At 39.1% G+C, this 17,917-nt stretch overlaps 2 protein-coding genes and 1 long non-coding RNA gene across 3 annotated transcripts in view; 2 read left to right on the forward strand and 1 right to left on the reverse strand.

The window, feature by feature from the left end:
- The window catches only part of C11H7orf31 (chromosome 11 C7orf31 homolog), a 41,756-nt gene extending 35,192 nt beyond the window's left edge, over window positions 1-6,564 (forward strand). Inside the window, exons 8-10 of the mRNA XM_032305113.1 lie at window positions 2,118-2,292; window positions 2,641-2,732; window positions 5,520-6,564. Coding sequence (XP_032161004.1) covers window positions 2,118-2,292; window positions 2,641-2,732; window positions 5,520-6,341 — 1,089 coding nt within the window. The 3' untranslated portion in view covers window positions 6,342-6,564. The remainder of the gene's footprint in view (window positions 1-2,117; window positions 2,293-2,640; window positions 2,733-5,519) is intronic.
- LOC116569108 overlaps window positions 1-15,000 on the reverse strand; it is a 56,851-nt gene extending 41,851 nt beyond the window's left edge. Inside the window, exon 1 of the long non-coding RNA XR_004276854.1 lies at window positions 14,809-15,000. This is a non-coding gene — a long non-coding RNA (uncharacterized LOC116569108). The remainder of the gene's footprint in view (window positions 1-14,808) is intronic.
- Window positions 15,001-15,092: 92 nt separating this feature from the next.
- Window positions 15,093-17,658, forward strand: LOC116569107 (cytochrome c). The gene is made up of 3 exons (XM_032305114.1): window positions 15,093-15,232; window positions 16,331-16,507; window positions 16,630-17,658. Exons 2-3 carry the CDS (start codon window positions 16,339-16,341, stop codon window positions 16,776-16,778), a joined length of 318 nt encoding a protein of 105 aa, XP_032161005.1. The 5' UTR covers window positions 15,093-15,232; window positions 16,331-16,338; the 3' UTR covers window positions 16,779-17,658.
- Window positions 17,659-17,917: the final 259 nt, after the last annotated feature.

Here is a 17,917-nt window from a genome sequence, read left to right on the forward strand (position 1 = left end):
CATGCTCGGTGGGGGTCTGCTTCTCCTTCTTCCTCTGCTTGCGGCTCCCCACGCTGTGCTCTCTCTCTTCGTCAAATAAATAAATAAAATATTTTAAAAGAGAGAGAGAGAGAGAACAAAGAATAGACAAGCCACATATTTGTTAAAGATTTATAGAGGTGATTACTTAATACTTGAAACAGTCTTCTGTCAAGTGCCTTTTACCATGACTATTCCATATATGGAAAATGGGAATCATTCCAACTTCAAAAGCTTGCTATAATCAGCATCATCCTTAGATCCAGAACTTTAGAAGGCTCCATGCCTTTCGGCCCAGCCCTAGCCTTCCTCTGGCTGTACCCCTCCCTATGGCACAGAATGTTTGTGGGTACAAGGGGATCTATCTATCAAGAGCCCATGTTCCCCAGTCTCCCACCCCAGCCTGATGTTGGACTGAAGAAATCCTTGACAAAATGGCACTGACCCCAGTACTACGGCCTTTGTGGGGGCCTCTTCCTCAGGTCCATCCTCCCGGGGTTGACACTGCTTCTAAGCTAGTATATACCTCTAGCTCAAAGGGGTGGCCAAGTGGTGGCTCTTTGCTGGAAGCAGAGGTAAAAGGCATAATGGAGCTTGAACCTAGGGCCCGGGTACCCTTATATTCAAGACACTTCATCATTTGAGATGGAATTGGGGGCAGGAAGAAAGCCGTAAGAGATGCTGAGGCCAAGGGCCACCAACTAGCTCTTTCTGAACTACCATATCCCAATACAGAATTAGGATAGTTGAAGAAGTCTAAATTTGAACGTGGTCTTCCAAGTTGTCATGAAGGTATTTTGTCAAGGTAGAAGGATGAAACACATTTTATTTCTTTAGCAACTTATTTGCTTAATTTATAAATTAAGCTAGTTAGACTGATGGAATGTGGGCTCTCACTATACTCTAGCCCTAAGACCTGCAAATGGTAAGGGTGGGCCTGACTGTCAGGACAAATGCATAGTGTTCAAGAAAGTTAATTCAATACTTCCACCACCATCCATACCTTTGCTCTTACTATTCCTTGGGCCTCCCCATCTCTGCATGTCCTTTAAGGCCTATTTCTGTAATATAACATAACATGGTCTCTTGTGTCCCTTCTCTGCTCCCAGCCCTACTTCCCTGTTCAGCTGGAATCAATCTCTTCCTCCTCTGAATTTAAAAATAATTCTTACTTTTTTTTTTAACAAATAATTCTTTCTTAACCTCTTTTATAACCAAGAGTTACTTTTCATCTTATAGTCATTTATGTCCATGCCTTATCTCCCCTCTAGTCAATATTCCTGGATGACTTGTTTCTGATCCATCCTTGTTCCCTGCAACTACCTTGCCCATATAGGTACTCAGTAAATATTATTGAGTGTTATCAATCTGAGAAAAAGTGAATTTCTAAACCGCCAAAAAGACTACAATGAAACTCAGTCATTTACTTTTATACCTCCTTTTGAAAATACAAAATAAAATCCATAGTAAACAGTTATGTCAACAGAATAAAAATTTTTATTTGGATTTGAGTGACTTAAACTTCATCAGAAATCAATAAAATGGGGCTCAGTTGGTTAAGCATCAGACTCTTGATTTAGGCTCAGGTCGAATGAGCAGTGTCGAGCTGGGCGTGGAGTCTGCTTAAGATTCTTTCTCTCTTTCCTCATCCCTGCCTCCCGTTCTCTCAAAAAAAAAAAAAAATAATAATATATCAAATGGTGCCATTTCAGGCAAGGAAAAGGAAGTAGGAGGCGCACAACTTTGGCTGTATTTAGCCAAAGGAGTACCTCAGAGCCTTTATATCTCTAACAAAATGTTACTGGAGGTAGAGTATTCCCAGGGACATTTCTCCAATGTACATTATCAGACAGAGTCCCTGCTAAAGCAAAAAAAAAAAAAAAAACTTTCAGAAAAGACCTCACCATTCCTTTGATAAAATATTGTATTTAACTCTAAATATGGTTAAGTTGAAGAATGTTAGTAACTAATGAAGGAAAAAAACAATATCTGATTTCAGCTTAGAATTTCCTTTACCCTCCTTCCTACTGACATAGTCAATCAGCCCTTATTCTACTAGATAACATTAATGATGATAAACTCTTATGTTCATGTTCTAGTTTCCTAAATGCGTTGAGAAAAACAAGCCTATATTCTACCCAAAACCTCCTAAAACCTTCGCTCCTAACACTACTTTAAATTCGTGGGACCCTATTAGCTCTCTAAGAGAAGCCAACATACAAAGAAATCTTGAGAGGTCCCATTGGATCACTTCGTACACTCATGATTTTACAGGTATGGGTTTACTTTAATCCAAGTAAAAAGAACAAAATTAGAATATTTGAGAAATGCTGTTATATCTTATATAGTGACAGATTTAAAACATAAATAAATGATATCTTCTTATATCTATATAGCTTATATCTTCTAGTGTTTTTCCCTGTTTCTTAATCAAAGTACTAAAAGAAGTTAGGGTGGGTGGTAAGCTTCTCTTAGTGAGAAACTGGGAGGTAAAATTCATTTTAATTTATTTGTTTTAATTATATTACAAAGGGAAATGGATAAGTTTTTCTATAAAAGGTCATTTAAGTGTCATCTTTCATTTACTCTAACAATGTAATAAGATGTGATGTTTTCATTAAGGTCTGGGGCCCATGAACCCCCTTGAACTGGATGATTACCATGAAAAGGAGATAGCAGAGTTAACTGGACAGATAGGATTTGACCCAGAGCCTGTAAGTAATTGCAGTCAACTCTCAGTTATTTAGGGTGAAAGTATCCAGGTGTTAGGCTCCTACCACTTTTTCTTTACTTCGTGAGTCGTGGTGACCAAGTTAGCAAAGGGAAAATTTAACTCATCTTAGAAGTTAATTCTGAATTGAGTTGAACCAGTTTGAATACCCTTGTCCACTATTTCAAAAACAGGCAAGGTTTCTTTTCCTATTCACAGCACTGGTGTTTTATGTTTTCTTTTTTTAAACAGATTTTCTACTATACTATTCTTCTAAAATTTACAAAGGAGTCAGTTTACAAATGCTTACCCTTTAATGCGATTCTTAATAAATTCCATGCATCTTTATATATTTGTGTATCTTGTACAGTATCACTGCTTTTGAAGAGATAGGGCCTCTTCCTAATACCCACAATAATTAGTTTGCTGAATTAAAATTGAAAGCAATAAATTCTCTGCCAATATTAATACAGATTTTTTAATCAGTTATGTGAAATGACCTGAAAGAAATGATCAAGCCCTTAGTAACAGAAATTATCATCTGTTGATTTACTTGAAATATAATGATGTAATAGTATACACATATGTTGTTTTATTTAGGGCCTAGATTTTATCCTATAAAACTACAAAGTTTTTAAAACAAAATTAGTATTTTCAAAGATATAAACTGTGGAAAGATCCATAAAAGGTAATTATAAGATATTTCAGTATGAACTCTTTTTAGACTGAACTCATTTATTTTACATTAGCTTCAGTTATTTCCCAAGGTGATAAAACTGAAACACCTGAAGTAGTTACACAGACTGTGCTTTATCATTCACTGAAGGGTTTTTTCCTTTATGTTACACTTGCAGCAAATATTCTCTAATACTAGAACACACTATACATACACTGACATTGTCAAGCATGTTTAGCAGCTGTCCAGATTTCCACAGATTTGACCCTATAGGAAAGCAGCTTTATCATGTTTACCAAAAAATACACATATAATTATACAAAGGATGGTTGTCAAGTATATTATATGAAAAATTATTCTGCAATAAATCATCAACTAAATTTTTATTAATAACAAGATAAAATATGCCTAAAATAGTTAGTTTAAAAGTAAGTTTTAGTGAGTCTTGCTGGTTTCTAAAAGACAACAGACTCTGGGAATGCATGTTGTAGTGGTACAAAGTGTTAGAATATTTTGTTGTAGTAGAATGAAATACAGATACTTAAAACTGCTTTTTGCATAAAAGGACACTGTAAAGTAGGATATGATACAACTTAGACTTTTACCTTATCAAAATTTAACACAGTATTTCAAAGAGCTGGAGTTTCTTTTTTTCTTCATAGTATCTACTCAAACCTGATTGCCTAAAGGTTATAACAGATCTGTTAATAACATGGAAATTCCTCCAACTCCAAGCAAATTAGAATCCAAGAAGACACTCCTAAATCCATTTTGTTTTCTAAATCCAAAATACAGTTTGTCACCATTCTCGTTTGTATTACCTCTGCTATCAATTCCATCCTCACCATCCATCCATTCTTTTTTTTTTTTTTAAGATTTTATTTATTTATTTGACAGAGAGAAATCACAAGTAGACGGAGAGGCAGGCAGAGAGAGGAAGGGAAGCAGGCTCCCTGCTGAGCAGAGAGCCCGATGCGGAACTCGATCCCAGGACCCTGAGATCACGACCTGAGCCAAAGGCAGCGGCTTAACCCACTGAGCCACCCAGGCGTCCCCATCCATTCTTTTTAAATTTTTCTTCAATATACTGGCATTAAAATTTTCAAACATATGGGAAGTTGAAATAATTTTGCAGTTAACATTGATCTACCCACCATCTAGATTCTACCATTAGCATTTTACCATACTTCTTTTATCACATAATCTACCCATCTTTCTATCCCTCCAACGATCCATCAATACACTTTATTATGTTTTACACATGTCAGAGTAAATTGCAGACAACAAGCTACTTCAGCCTTAAATATTCAGCATGCATACAATTAAATAGAGCTCAATTTGTTGCAGTTTTTCTTTTAAGGCAAGTACACATTCAATGAAATTGCACAAATTTTAAGCATACATTCAATGAGTTCTGACAAATGCACATATTTTTGTAACCCAACCACTTACGGATATAATGAACATTACTATCATCCCAGGAAGTTTCCACCTGCCCCTTCTTCATCAACTCCTCCCTCTTCCTCCTGTCCCCCCACTACAGACATCTATGAATAACCTTTTAAATACCCACACTACTTTTGCAGTTACCAGACAGACTTCACAATATTTGTAAAACATCTCAAAAAGCACAGACATGACAAGCTCCCCACAGATGGGTGTTTTTCTAAGCACAGCACATCACTCTAAAGCTGATTCTGATTCAACCAAGGTTTAAGAACGGCTGGGCTGGCCAAATAAAGAAAGCTTTCACTGAGATTTAAATAACTGCATATAACTGTTACCATCAACTGTTCGGGATGGCAGAAGTCTTGCTCCTGAGATCCCTTCAATATCTCTAAAAGTTTGAAAGAAAAGACTTCCTACATAGAGGAGTTTTTCTATAGCCAAGTAAAAATATCTATCCCCTTTCCATATGAGTAGAAGAGAAAAACGTGTTTATTACGGCATAAATGTCAATGTCTATAAATAAATAAACATTGCAATATGCACTCCTATACCCATACCGTGTTTACTCAGTGAAAATAGGTACGAATTTGACCTGCCACTTGTAGTGATAAACTTACAATGCCAGATTTATTAACTGATTTCCTCCTTTTTATCCCACCACTACAGCAAGAAAAATTCCATCCTGTTTTAAAACCTCCAAGGCCCTTGGAAGGACGAATTGCTCGACTGATTCAGAACCGACGTCCTCTAGAGGCTACTGTCCAGCAAAAACCACCTTCCTGTCCAGATTGTACCCCTAGAGTTTTGTGTACTTTTCATACCTTTATACCCAGTTCTACAGAAATGATGGCACTTCGTGATAACACACTGCCGGGAGCCACCCATAAAAAACAGGAAATTGAAGACAAGATTAAGCAAGAACAACACCTGCTATCTGCCTATGCATCCCCACCTAGTTACCCAACAAAAGATCTGGCTAACATTTGTGACATAAAAACATTTCCAAAAATCACAGATACTAAAAAGATAGAAGATTTGTACTGGAGACAGCTGGCATTAAAACCCCAACATATACCTTACTGTAACCCAAACCATTATATTCCATATGAGCGGTTTAAATCTGTCATACGTGACCAGTGTAGTATGTGTCAAAACTCTGTTAGCCTTAATAAGCCTAGTATTTTAGAAAGTAAACCAGACTTGGAAGCTTTAGATTTAGAACATTTTTTAAGTAAGCGAGAAGAACAGTTGTCCTTGGACATAGAAAACGATGAAGAAACAAGACCTATTCTGGGTTGGATTCCTAGAGCTGGAGTGGCCAAGCCTCAGACTGACCTGCTGGAGCTTAAGAACAATTTTTCAAAAACTGGTGCACAAAAACGTTTCCATAAATCAATTCTACAAGACCATAAAGATCTCAGGGATAAGGAGCATTCAGGGATGAAACACCAATTCTATGGCCATAATTCCTATTATTTCTACAATTGAGATATTCATCCCTTCCTTTGAAACCCAGCTTCTTGCAAGGAAAGTAAAACTATAACAGTTCTTCATGTTGTTGGATTCTGTTTTCTAGAAGAGCCATAATGATCTTGTTAATGAAGTTTATGTTTTCAGGAACTTAAGTTAGGATCTGGTCAGAGGAACCCAGAAAAGGAGATGTTCTTAATTCTTGAAAAGTTTAACAATTTCAATAAAATATTAGAATGAGAAAAATTTAAAGTCTTTAATCTCATTTTCAAATTATACTCCAAGGAAATTTTCCAAAATCTTGAAAAACAATGTGTATGACAAAATTTACCTCACTGTTTTACAAAAATGAGTAGTTGAAATTTCTATCCCCAGTAACTGACAGATGTCTATACAATTATAGTACCTTAATAAATGTGAACCCTGTCCCCTTCTGTAAATATTTGTACAAAATAACACCAAATACAAAAGACAAAACTCAAATGCCCAGTTAATTGCGAGACAGCTCTATAAATTACATTAACTTAATAAGTTAAATATATGGGCCCTGGTTTTTTTTTTTAAGTAAACATGTGGACAAAATAAGTTGGTAGAAAAAATGAAACCGAAAATGCTTTGCATACACACATTCAAAGCTAGATGTTTCTTTTCCTTTAGCTCCCTGACAGAGAAACATAATTATTTCTTTTATGCAGGGAAAAAAATCTATTTTATTATGAAAATCTAACAATGGCTTTAATTAGTAACTGGTTAGTTCTAATTGTGGCAAGAAAGGATGGTGTCTTAGTCTATTTGGGCTGCTAAAATAAAATTCCATAAACTAGACGTCTTACCAACAATACTTACTTCTCACAGTTCTAGAGGGTGGAAGTCCAAGGTCATAGCACTGGCAGATTTGGTGTCTGCTTCCTCACTGATGGCCATCTTCTCCCTGTAACCTCACAAGGTGGAAGGAGCAAGGGATCTCTCCAGGGCCTCTTTTGTAAGGGCACTAACCCTATTCATGAAGGATCCACCTTCATGAAATAATCACCTCCCAAAGGTCCTACCTCCTAATAAACTTTAGGAGTTAGGATTTTAACATATGAATTTTAGGGGGACATAAACATATACATCATAGCAGATGGCTTGATAGCAATTACTCTAAAGCCATATATTTTTGGAAGGGGTCTACCAAGAGTTTGGCTAACCCTCAAATGCAAGTCAACTCATTTAATGTGCCAAAAGGCTTATTTTAGACATAGTTTATCAAGAAGAGTTCATAAGGAATTTCTAAGGAGTGTTTTGTTGAGATTTCATTTATTTTTTATGTTTCCTGACCATGTCATTTAATTAGACCTCCTTTAAAACTATTCTGGACCAAAATTATGGAATTTTTTTTCAATCTCAATTTTAGAGCCCTTGTTATATTAGGTATTATGGGATGCAAAAAGTTATGTGATAAAAATAATATTGGAGAAAACTAAGGGCAACAAAACCATCACATTACTAATCACAGAATTCTCCACAGACTTTAATATGAAACATATCTGGGAACGTGAGGGGAAGGGAGGGATATACACATTTCTCAAATTAATTTGATCTTTTTATCATACAGGTTATTATCAGACTACAATTCTGAAAAACTCTGGAAGATGGGACTCTGCAGTATGGGAATTGGGGGTTTTAATTATACATTTTCCCCTTGATTGCAGGTACACAGAACTACATTAGGACTATGGGCATTCACTCTACCCACCTCTATGTGGGTATGTGTGAAGAGAGAAGGCTGTGTCACTCCTGCATAGAGGTGGGTAGAGTGAATGTCCATAGCCCTAACTCCTCAATACTCCTAAGATGATGTCAGACCTACTCCTAACTCTCTGGTTGTTAAGGCCTCACTAGGTGACAGCGAATACCTATCCTCCAAGTATGCTCATCATAAGCTCAACTTTGATAAATATTTATGGAGACTTCCAGATTAAGATATATTGAATCCATGCATCTATTCTTTCTTACTCCAAATAGCATGTTAAAACTATGGCAAATTATTTCGTTTTTTTTACTGTATTTTTTTGTTCGTTTTATCCTACACAAAAAAGTATAAACCAGCCTGGTCAGTAGGGGGAATAGAGCCAAGACATTAGGAACATTCTGGAAAGGAGGTAAATGAAAGATAGATTCTAACTGGCTGAAGATACTAAGAACTATGAACTGGCATTGGGGAAAACAGCCTGATTTACACAGGCTCAAAAGGTTTAGGAAATGTTTAGGAAATCGTACTACTCCCAGCCCTTTAGGAGAGGTCAAATCCAGTGTTACAGTGCCTCCTGCTGATAAACCCAACCAGAACCCAGAGAGTAAGGAGGTGCTTCAATTCCACTGTACTAAGGCAAAGAATGGTGGAAAATGGATGTAGACAGATAAGAAGAAAATAACCAGCACAATGTTCTTATAAATACCAACTCCTCAGTGCTGACAGGTACAGCCTCCTTCCACACCAGGCTACCAGAAAACTGACATACATCAACTCTCCAGGACAGAAAGAATTCACAGCTGAGGTTGAACACTGCCCTCTTATTCTCTTATTTTAGTTCTCATATTAAAAACGTCCTTTTCGGGAGCCTGGGTGGCTCAGTGGGTTAAGGCTGCTGCCTTCGGCTCAGGTCATGATCTCAGGGTCCTGGGATAGAGTCCTGCATCGGGCTCTCTACTCAGCAGGGAGTCCGCTTCCTCCTCTCTCTCTCTCTGCCTGCCTCTCTGCCTACTTGTGATCTCTCTCTGTCAAATAAATAAATAAAATCTTTAAAAAAAAAAAAATAAATAAATAAATAAAAACGTCCTTTTCACGCTCTACTTCATGCCACGTTTTTCACACTTTTGTATTTTTTTTGGTAATTTTGCTGTTTAAGACAGTCCCCAAGTTCAGTGCTGAAGTGCTATCTAATATCCCTAAGTGCAAGAAGTCTGGGATGTGCCTTACAGAGAAAATGTTTGTTAGATGTGCTCTATTCAGACATAAATTCTTAGACTTGACACCAAAAATGTGATACATAAAAGAAAGAACTGATGAAGGGGACTTCATCAAAACTTAGAAATTTTGCTGTATAAAAGAGCCTGTTAAGAGGATGAAAAGCTATGCTACAAATTGGAAGAAAATATTTTGTACACCACATATCTAACAAAGGACAAACATTCAGAATACAAGATTAAGAACAAAGCTTGCTATCTACCTATGCATCCCCACCTTGTTACCCAACAAAAGATCAAACATTTATGACCTAAAAGCATTTCCAAAACTCACAGATACCAAAAAGAAGGTTTGTACTGGAGAGAGCTGACATTAAAACCCCAACATAGAAAACCTCACTGAAACCCAAACCATTACATTCCCTACAAGTGGTTTAAATCTGTCATACATGACCAGTGTACGATGTTTTTTTGGATTTATATGCTGTAGTTGTTATGTATACATATATTTTTAAATATTAGTATACCTTCTACTATATTAAAATGGTCTGACAATAAAAAGGCTGCTTATGGAATATTGCTATGTTAAACTTTACTTAGAGGATGTTAAATCTTTAGAATTAAGGTTTCCCCCAGGGGAAGCCTCCATAGCTCAGGGGTTAGAGCAATGATCTTATAGAATTAAGGTTTCCCCCAGAAAAAGATTAATGGAAACATCACTTCCTTTTCAGACTTGAAAGCTGCTGCCTCAAAAAGTAGTTTACACAAATAATAAGTTTAAAAAAAAAAAACACTTTAGAACACAACGAATGCTTTTATTTTGGTATGCATCTATATCTCAGCATTTAGTGGTCCTGAATAGAAAAGTGGAAAAATGCAGCAATTTGCCAGGAAGTCAAGCCCACCAATTTCAGGGATCTGCTGTGCAAACTGAGTTCTTTCTTTCTTTCTTTCTTTTTTTTTTTTTAAGATTTCATTTATTTATTTGACAGAGATAACAAGTAGGCAGAGAGACTTGGATTCTCCAGTCCTATTTGACACCTCAGATAGCTATATCTCTGTTCAACAGTTTGACTGCAAACACAGCCAGAACCAAAACTCAGCTAAGCTGCTTCTACAGGAACTGTAAGATAATAAATGTCTGCTTATCATACTATATGCAGTTTAATTCAATGATCATAATTTTTATTTCTACAAGTTAGCTTTGGCTTTTTTAAAAATCTGCCTGGTTGGGGTGCCTGGGTGACTCAATGGGTTAAGGTTCTGCCTTTTGCTCGGGTCATGGTCCCAAAGTCCTGGGATGGAGCCCCGCATCAAGCTCACTCAGGGGAGCCTGCTTCTCCCTCTTCCTACTGCTCCTCCTGCTTGTACTCTGTCAAATAAAATCCTTAAAAAAAACAAAAACAACTGCCTGGTTGTTTTTGATAGTCTCTTGTTCATTGCAAACACTTCTGTTTTCTACTTTGTCTAAATGTTTTAAATATCATTTCATATTATACATTCAAAAGGTAAATAAAAATTTTCTTTGTTTATAAAGGAAAATGACACCATTTCTCTTGTTTCCCCCTTCTAAGTTTTTCCTGTGAAAATCAAAATGGCCGAAGTCCTCACTCTAGCCTTTAAGAATGTAAGACTCTCTGAGAGGTCTGGGCTTGATCCCTTGCGGTATGTAAACACCTAGGAAGAGAGAGCTTCTTCACCTTTAGGACCTTAACGTAGATAAAACTACTTGTTCTTTCAGAAAATAAATTTTATTATTCTTTTGGATGAGGATAACTAATTAAACAAATCGCCAATTCCTGAGTGAACTTAGGGTGAAAGACTGAAAAAAAAAAAAAAACAAAAACTCAACCAAGAAGGATCTAGCCACAAACTATGATGACAAGTCCTCCTACAGAAAACTGGTTACAATTAATCCAAATAACAAGCAGTAATTGTGCTGCCAAAAGCAAACAGGCTACTATTGATCCTAAAGCCTCATGTTTGTTACATGCTAGCTAAAAACAGCATGGCATAAAGGCATTATAATTAACTTAGCTGTATAAATTGTGAGATTTTATTCTGATTGGGTAGTTTCTTGTGAGCTACCTATATACAACCACTACATTGTGCTTACTCAATAATGAACAAGTTTATTTTCGTAATACAGAAAAGTGAGGACACATCTCCTTCTTGGTCATATTTTTACGTCTGCAATGATATCTAAGAATTCCAACTCCTACCGCCCTTTGAGGGTGTAATTTTGCTCTTTGTTGTTTTTCATGATGATCTTATGCTTGGCATTTCTTAAGCCTAAGAACCCAGGCTCTCAGGATTCCCACTGAGAATGGGAATCCTGAGAGCCTGGGTTAAAATACTCCTTTGCAGATTTATGTTTGCTTCTGCCAGACACCAGAACACACTGCTCATCCAGAACTACGGTGTTAACTTTTCCGCTAGAGATTTCCCAGACCATGTGGGTAGATTAAAATCAAACCCTAAAACTGCATGAGGGCTGACCTGCAGTTATGAATTCTCAGGGAATACTTTTTCCTTCCACCCAGTACCTAATGATGTGGGAAACAAAGAAGAAAAATTATTAAATTTCCTTACTACCTACAGCCTATTGACAAGTCCTTGAAATTGGCAGAGTGACAGTCCTCTACGGACTCAACTGCATCGATATTAATACTTTGCTAAGGGCAAAAGACTTCCTCGTCCCACCGCCCCCCCAATCCTGTAAATCTACTTAACATATAAAAAATCCTTTAGAAATTTCCTTTATCTCTGGGCGCCTGGGTGGCTCAGGTCAAGGTCCCAGGGTCCTGGGATCAACACTTGCATCACATCATCACATCGGGCTCCCTGCTCAGCAGGAAGCCAGCTTCTACCTCTCCCTCTCCCACTCCCCGTGCTTGTGTTCCCTCTCATGCTGTCTCTCTCTCTATCAAAGAAATAAAATCTCCTGAAAGAAATAAAGAAAGAAAAGAAATTTACTTATTCTCTAAACCCCCCAAGATGCGTGTTGGCAAGCACCCCTGCCCCAAGCATAGGCCCACTGATATAAATCTGAAGGGCTTTATGACTAAGGTTTTATTAACAGTAATAAATGACCTTTCCCAACAATAGCTAGCCCCCTCAAAGTCCTGGAAACCTTGCTTCCAAATTCCTTAGAGACTTATGCTATTCCCTAATCCCTTCCCAACTTTACAGTATATAATGGACCACTCCTCATGACCCCAGTGCAACTCTTCCTGCCCACAGGTTCTGCCCACGTGCTTTACTAAAACCACCTTTTTGCATCAAAGACGTCTCAAGAATTCTTTGTTGGCCAATTGCTTCGAACCCAAAGAACGTCAGTTCTTCCTTACATCATCAAGGGCCAAGCCAAACAAGACTAACAAGACTAACCTGGATCTTCCCTTTGCTGGTTAACAGACTATAACTTATCCTTTGGATTCAAGTGTTTCAGCATTATGCTGGGGTCTCAGCCAAGCCTACCTCCTCACCCCCTTACTCTTACCTTTTATGAGGTTTACTTTCATTCTGCTGAGCTGCTGTTAAAGCCTAAAGTTCTTTTACTTCAGCAAAAGTCCCCAGGATGGCCCTACAGTCAGCTTAAACTTGCCATGTTCATTTTCAGTTCTTGTTCCCCACATCACCCCTGCCTCCAATCCGATTTCTCTTTCTTTCATGTGACTTTGTTAAATGTTCTGATCTGGGGGAAAGGTATCTTATTAGATCTTTTTCATCAGAAGGGTCTTTAAAAATATGGCATCCAGTATGTTGGTGGAAGGAAATATCAAAGGCATTTGTTTTATGATAGCTATACTCCTTACCAGCCACTATCAAACATATTGGATAAGATAGAGGTAGGTGGAAAAGACATGACATAGAATAAAAAACAGAATATTATTGTTCTCAACTAATTCTCTCAGGTATCTTGAGTAAACTGTAAGTACTATCTGTCTTTTCCAACTTGAATACACAGATATTATAAAACATAATTTATGGTATCTGCTTTAGTAAAGGAATGTGCCAATTATTTACTTTTGCTGTTTTCTCTTTCCTCATCTTCCCATTACTCTCAATAACAAGACTCTATCCACAATGTTCTTAATTACAAGTATTAAGAACTTCTGTTTTCTATTCTCCCCTTCATGGGAATAAATTTTAAATGATGTCAATCAATTCACTTGGTCAAGTGACTTAATATTACATCTACACGATCTGCAGTATCAGCACAATGATACTTCCCATGAGTCCACTCCTCTGAAAAAGGACTAGTAACTTCTGATATAACTAACACAACAGATTTTGATAGAACTATACCTATTTAAAGACCACACATATTTCTCGGAGGGAAATGGGTGAGTACACCAGTACTTGGTTTCCAAAGTACAGGGTAAATTTTCAAGGTGTTGCTAAGCTTGGTCTTTTAAATACTTGGTTAGTCAAATAAGCCCACTTCAGCAGTACACCTAAATGCTCACTATCTTGGTCGCTTCCAAAAGCCACAGAAGGTCTTGAGTAAGTGTGATTTCTGCTGTTTCACAGCCCGCTTTTGTAGCAGTAGTGTGTGCAGTTATAGAGGAGGGAACTGGAAGTCAGGACACAGAAAACAAAAAGAAGAATCCAGTTATACAGAGAGATGGGTGGTCTGGAGCAGATATCATAGTACCTGTAATTTGGAAAGGTTGCAAGGCAATCTAATATCTATTGCTTAAATTGGGGGCAGAAGAAAGATTACTAGAACGTAAGCTCCACCAGAGAAAGAGTCCTCAATGATTTACTCCAGGTACATAGTATGTATTCAGTAAATATGACTGAATGCAGGCAGCGCTAGAATGTAAGAGGAAAAATTCATTCACGACTTGGGGTCTCAATCAGAGGGACAAGTGAGTCAAGAAGAAACCTGCCAGTGGAACTGACCATGTCTGGAAGGGGAGCTAGTTCTGGAGGAAAAGTGTAACTGGAAGCTGTAGTACCAAACCTGCATTTCTCATATGACACCAACCGCATTCTCTTACTTGAACATCATTCAGCCTAGGCAGGATGAGAGGCAAATCCTCTCTAGATTTCCAACTTTTCTCTAATCACATAAAAATGTTTCTTCCTAATGTTGCCTACACATCCTCCTTGTTCCGTACAGCAACGCGAGGAAGAGACGGCTGTCGGCACAAAAGAAGACGGCAGGTGTGGGGCCAGACCTACAGTCCAGTTTCTGCCGCAGCTGCAGAACCTTCCCCATTCCACAATCTTGGGGCGTCCATCAAGGGGAGATCTGAAACACGACTTCAAGTATCAGAATGAAGGCGAACCAAGAACACGTCAGGGGCTCTGGTCCAATTCTTAACAATTCTTAGTTCCAGGCTACTCCCTTTGGGTGCGGTTGGCACCATTCATGGAAACACGATAGAAATTGGGTAAAGGTCGTCAGCTGACGGCACCGTAGCCCGAAGATCTCTACGTGCGCCAGAGTCAGGGCGTTCCCCTCGGGGCAGGCAAAACACCTCCCCTCTAAGCACATTACGTCAGCGAGCACTAGAGCAGTTACCTTGGCAGGATAACGCCCTCGGTCCAGCACGCAACTCCGCTCCACCCTCCCCTTGGGTACACGCATGCACACACGGGCAGAAGGGTGATGTCAGCCCTTCCGGCACCACCTCGTTGTCGTACATCCAATGGCCTGTCGTAACTGCCGGCAAGAGAGCAGAAGGGCACCCGCCCGGCACACCCTACCCTGCTAGCCGGCATACGCGCGGGTCATTGACGTAGGCCCTGGAGACTGGAGCCAATGAGGCGCGGTAACGTCACCACGTGCCAGGCGGCGCAGCCGCACGTCTTGCCGCGAAGGGACGGAGAGAGCTCGGTTGCACCAACACCGGTACTTAGGTGCAGACCGGCGTGTCCTTGGGTTTAGAGAGCGGGACGTCCGGTTTGCGAGCGGACACCTTTGTTTCGCGCGCTACGAAAGAGCGGTGAGCGCGCGGCGCGGAGGCCGCAGCGGGCGGGAAGCCGAGCGCGGGGGCGCGCGACTACGTTGAAGGGTGCGCGGGCAGGCTGAGGCCAGCGCCCGGGTTTTGCGGGTGAGGCCCACGTGAGGCCGGCAGGCCCGGGAGTGACGACGACCCCAGCCTGTGGCCAGCCAGCACCCGATGGGTTACGGCTTGAGATGGGGCGGAAGCCCGACTACGTGGGGATATGGACTCGATCAGGGTCGTGAAAGCCGGAGGAGACTTGGGTACAATACGACCGAGACCCAGGCCCTCGTAGTCCGGGCTGAGGGGCTGTGGAAGTGACAAAACTAAACGAGATGAGGGCGGGAATGTGAGGGACGCGTGTAGCGCCTCACATTCTCCTTCACAGGGAGGGAAAAACTGTTGCTTCTCCGAAAAGAGGTCATTTTTCTTCTGGGTCACCTCCCGCTTTCCCCCTTAACCTGCCTAGGCATCTCGGGAAGGTAGGTTTCATCAGTCTCCTTGAAACCGGCCTGATTGGGTGACCTCGTGGTTACCTCCTGAGATCCCAGAGCTAGAGGACGGATGTCCCCGGGAGACCTCGCAGCCCGCCACTGCCCTCTCACCTACACAGTAAGGCAGTTAATAGTGACGGCCTGAATCAAGCACGACTTACGTTTTTTAAACGCATTCTAACTTAATCAGCGAAGTGGCTTCGATTTGTAGTATGAATAATTAGACTTACTTAGAGGTTGAAATTTTTGTGGTTTTGGCTTAATGTAATCATGGTTTTCTACTCAGATTTGTGACTCTTTGTGACCTTGACCTCAACTTTTGAAACCATTTCGAACTACGCTCCCACTTTGCTTACTTGGTGTTTAATTCCGTCATAAACACTCATGGATGTGTATTTAGGGAAGTTCTCCTTCCAACTAGTGGTTTCTGTATTAGAGTCTTGTTGCAAGTGTACTGAGTAAAACGAGATTCGGAGATTCATCCTGGTTCTTATATCCTAGATTGGCAGTCAGTAGTAATTGTCAGTGGAGTAACCACTGATTGCTTTCCACTGGATTTTTACCTGGAGTGAAAAAGTAATAAATTGAGTGTTTTCATTTTTAGATTTAAAAATGGGTGATGTTGAGAAGGGCAAGAAGATTTTTGTTCAGAAGTGTGCCCAGTGCCATACCGTGGAAAAGGGAGGCAAGCACAAGACTGGGCCAAATCTCCATGGTTTATTTGGCCGAAAGACCGGCCAGGCCCCTGGATTTTCTTACACGGATGCCAACAAGAATAAAGGTAAGGGGTTGGGGGCAGGGGGCAGTTTGTAAATAACAGAAGCACAAATTGCATGAATATAACCAATGGTAAATCCTTTATCAGGAGTGTAAAATATTTAACAATACATCCCTCCTTTTTAGGCATCACCTGGGGAGAGGAGACACTGATGGAGTATTTGGAGAATCCCAAGAAGTACATCCCTGGGACAAAAATGATCTTCGCTGGCATTAAGAAGACAGGGGAAAGAGCAGACTTGATAGCTTATCTCAAAAAAGCTACTAAGGAGTAATAATTGGCCATTGCCTTATTTATTGCAAAACAAAAATGTTTCATGACTTTTTTTTATGTGTTCAATTGATCTCATACACCAGAATTCAGATCATGAATGGCCGATAGAATATTTCTTTTGGACAGTCCTGATATAAATAAGGTTGGCTTGTGGTTAAATGAATATGATCAGCTTTTTGAACTTTGATAGTAATTCTGGTTCAGCAAGTGCTGTCAGTTTTCCCCTTTTAAAAATATGATCGGAATTGATTAGTAATGTTCAACTTTTCACAGAGGTGGTAAATGCCATCTCTAAACTTATAGGAGATTGGTTTTATATTTAGATTTATATAACTGGTTATATTAATATATTTAAATACTGAGGATATCCCTTCACTGTCTCAGAACCAGCAAGACTGAGCTGTGTTTCAGGTTGTGTTCGTTAGCCTGTTAAAGGCAAGGGTTGAAGATAAGCTGGCAGTGTCCACTTTTTTTTTTTTCCTTAACTATGCCAATTTAATTAAAATTTCCTGCATCTAAAATGTTGCCTTTTGCTTAATGAAAGGCATTTTAGTGTGGTTTATGTATAATATTAAATAAAGAGTATTTAACACTTCTCATTTTATAGATGATCTAAGGTCAGATGCTTTTAAAATTCAGTGTGACAGGATATAGCAGCAGACATGGCTTGTGAATTATCTACTAAGTCAGACTAAGTTATAATTCAGGATTGTCTTCTAAATAGCTATTCAGAGAGACAACTGTGGAAATACCATATATGTATGATTGGTAATGGTCCTTTTGCCAACTCGTTAGAAGGGTTAAAATGGGAGATACATCATCAGCACAAATTTGTAAATTATGTGATAAGGCTTAAGATAATTAAAAACAATCACAAATCATTTTTCTAATGTGCTTGATTTAATGACTGATGCCAAAATTTTGAGTGAAACAGTTTCAAGTACTTGTGGAGCAGTGTTTCTAGTTAGAGTACTTGTATTTTCTTACTCCCCTAGGACACCGTGAACTAGAACAACACTTCAGTAATTCATCTTTATAGAGTTTCCTCAGCCAGAATGACCACTGGAGTGTTAATGCCAAATGTGGATAAACTAACGTGCTTCTAGTCATAGTTTTGGGGCATATAACTATAATTTGTGT

The sequence above is a fragment of the Mustela erminea genome, chromosome 11 (assembly GCF_009829155.1).
Source record: "Mustela erminea isolate mMusErm1 chromosome 11, mMusErm1.Pri, whole genome shotgun sequence".
Classification (NCBI taxonomy): domain Eukaryota; kingdom Metazoa; phylum Chordata; class Mammalia; order Carnivora; family Mustelidae; genus Mustela; species Mustela erminea.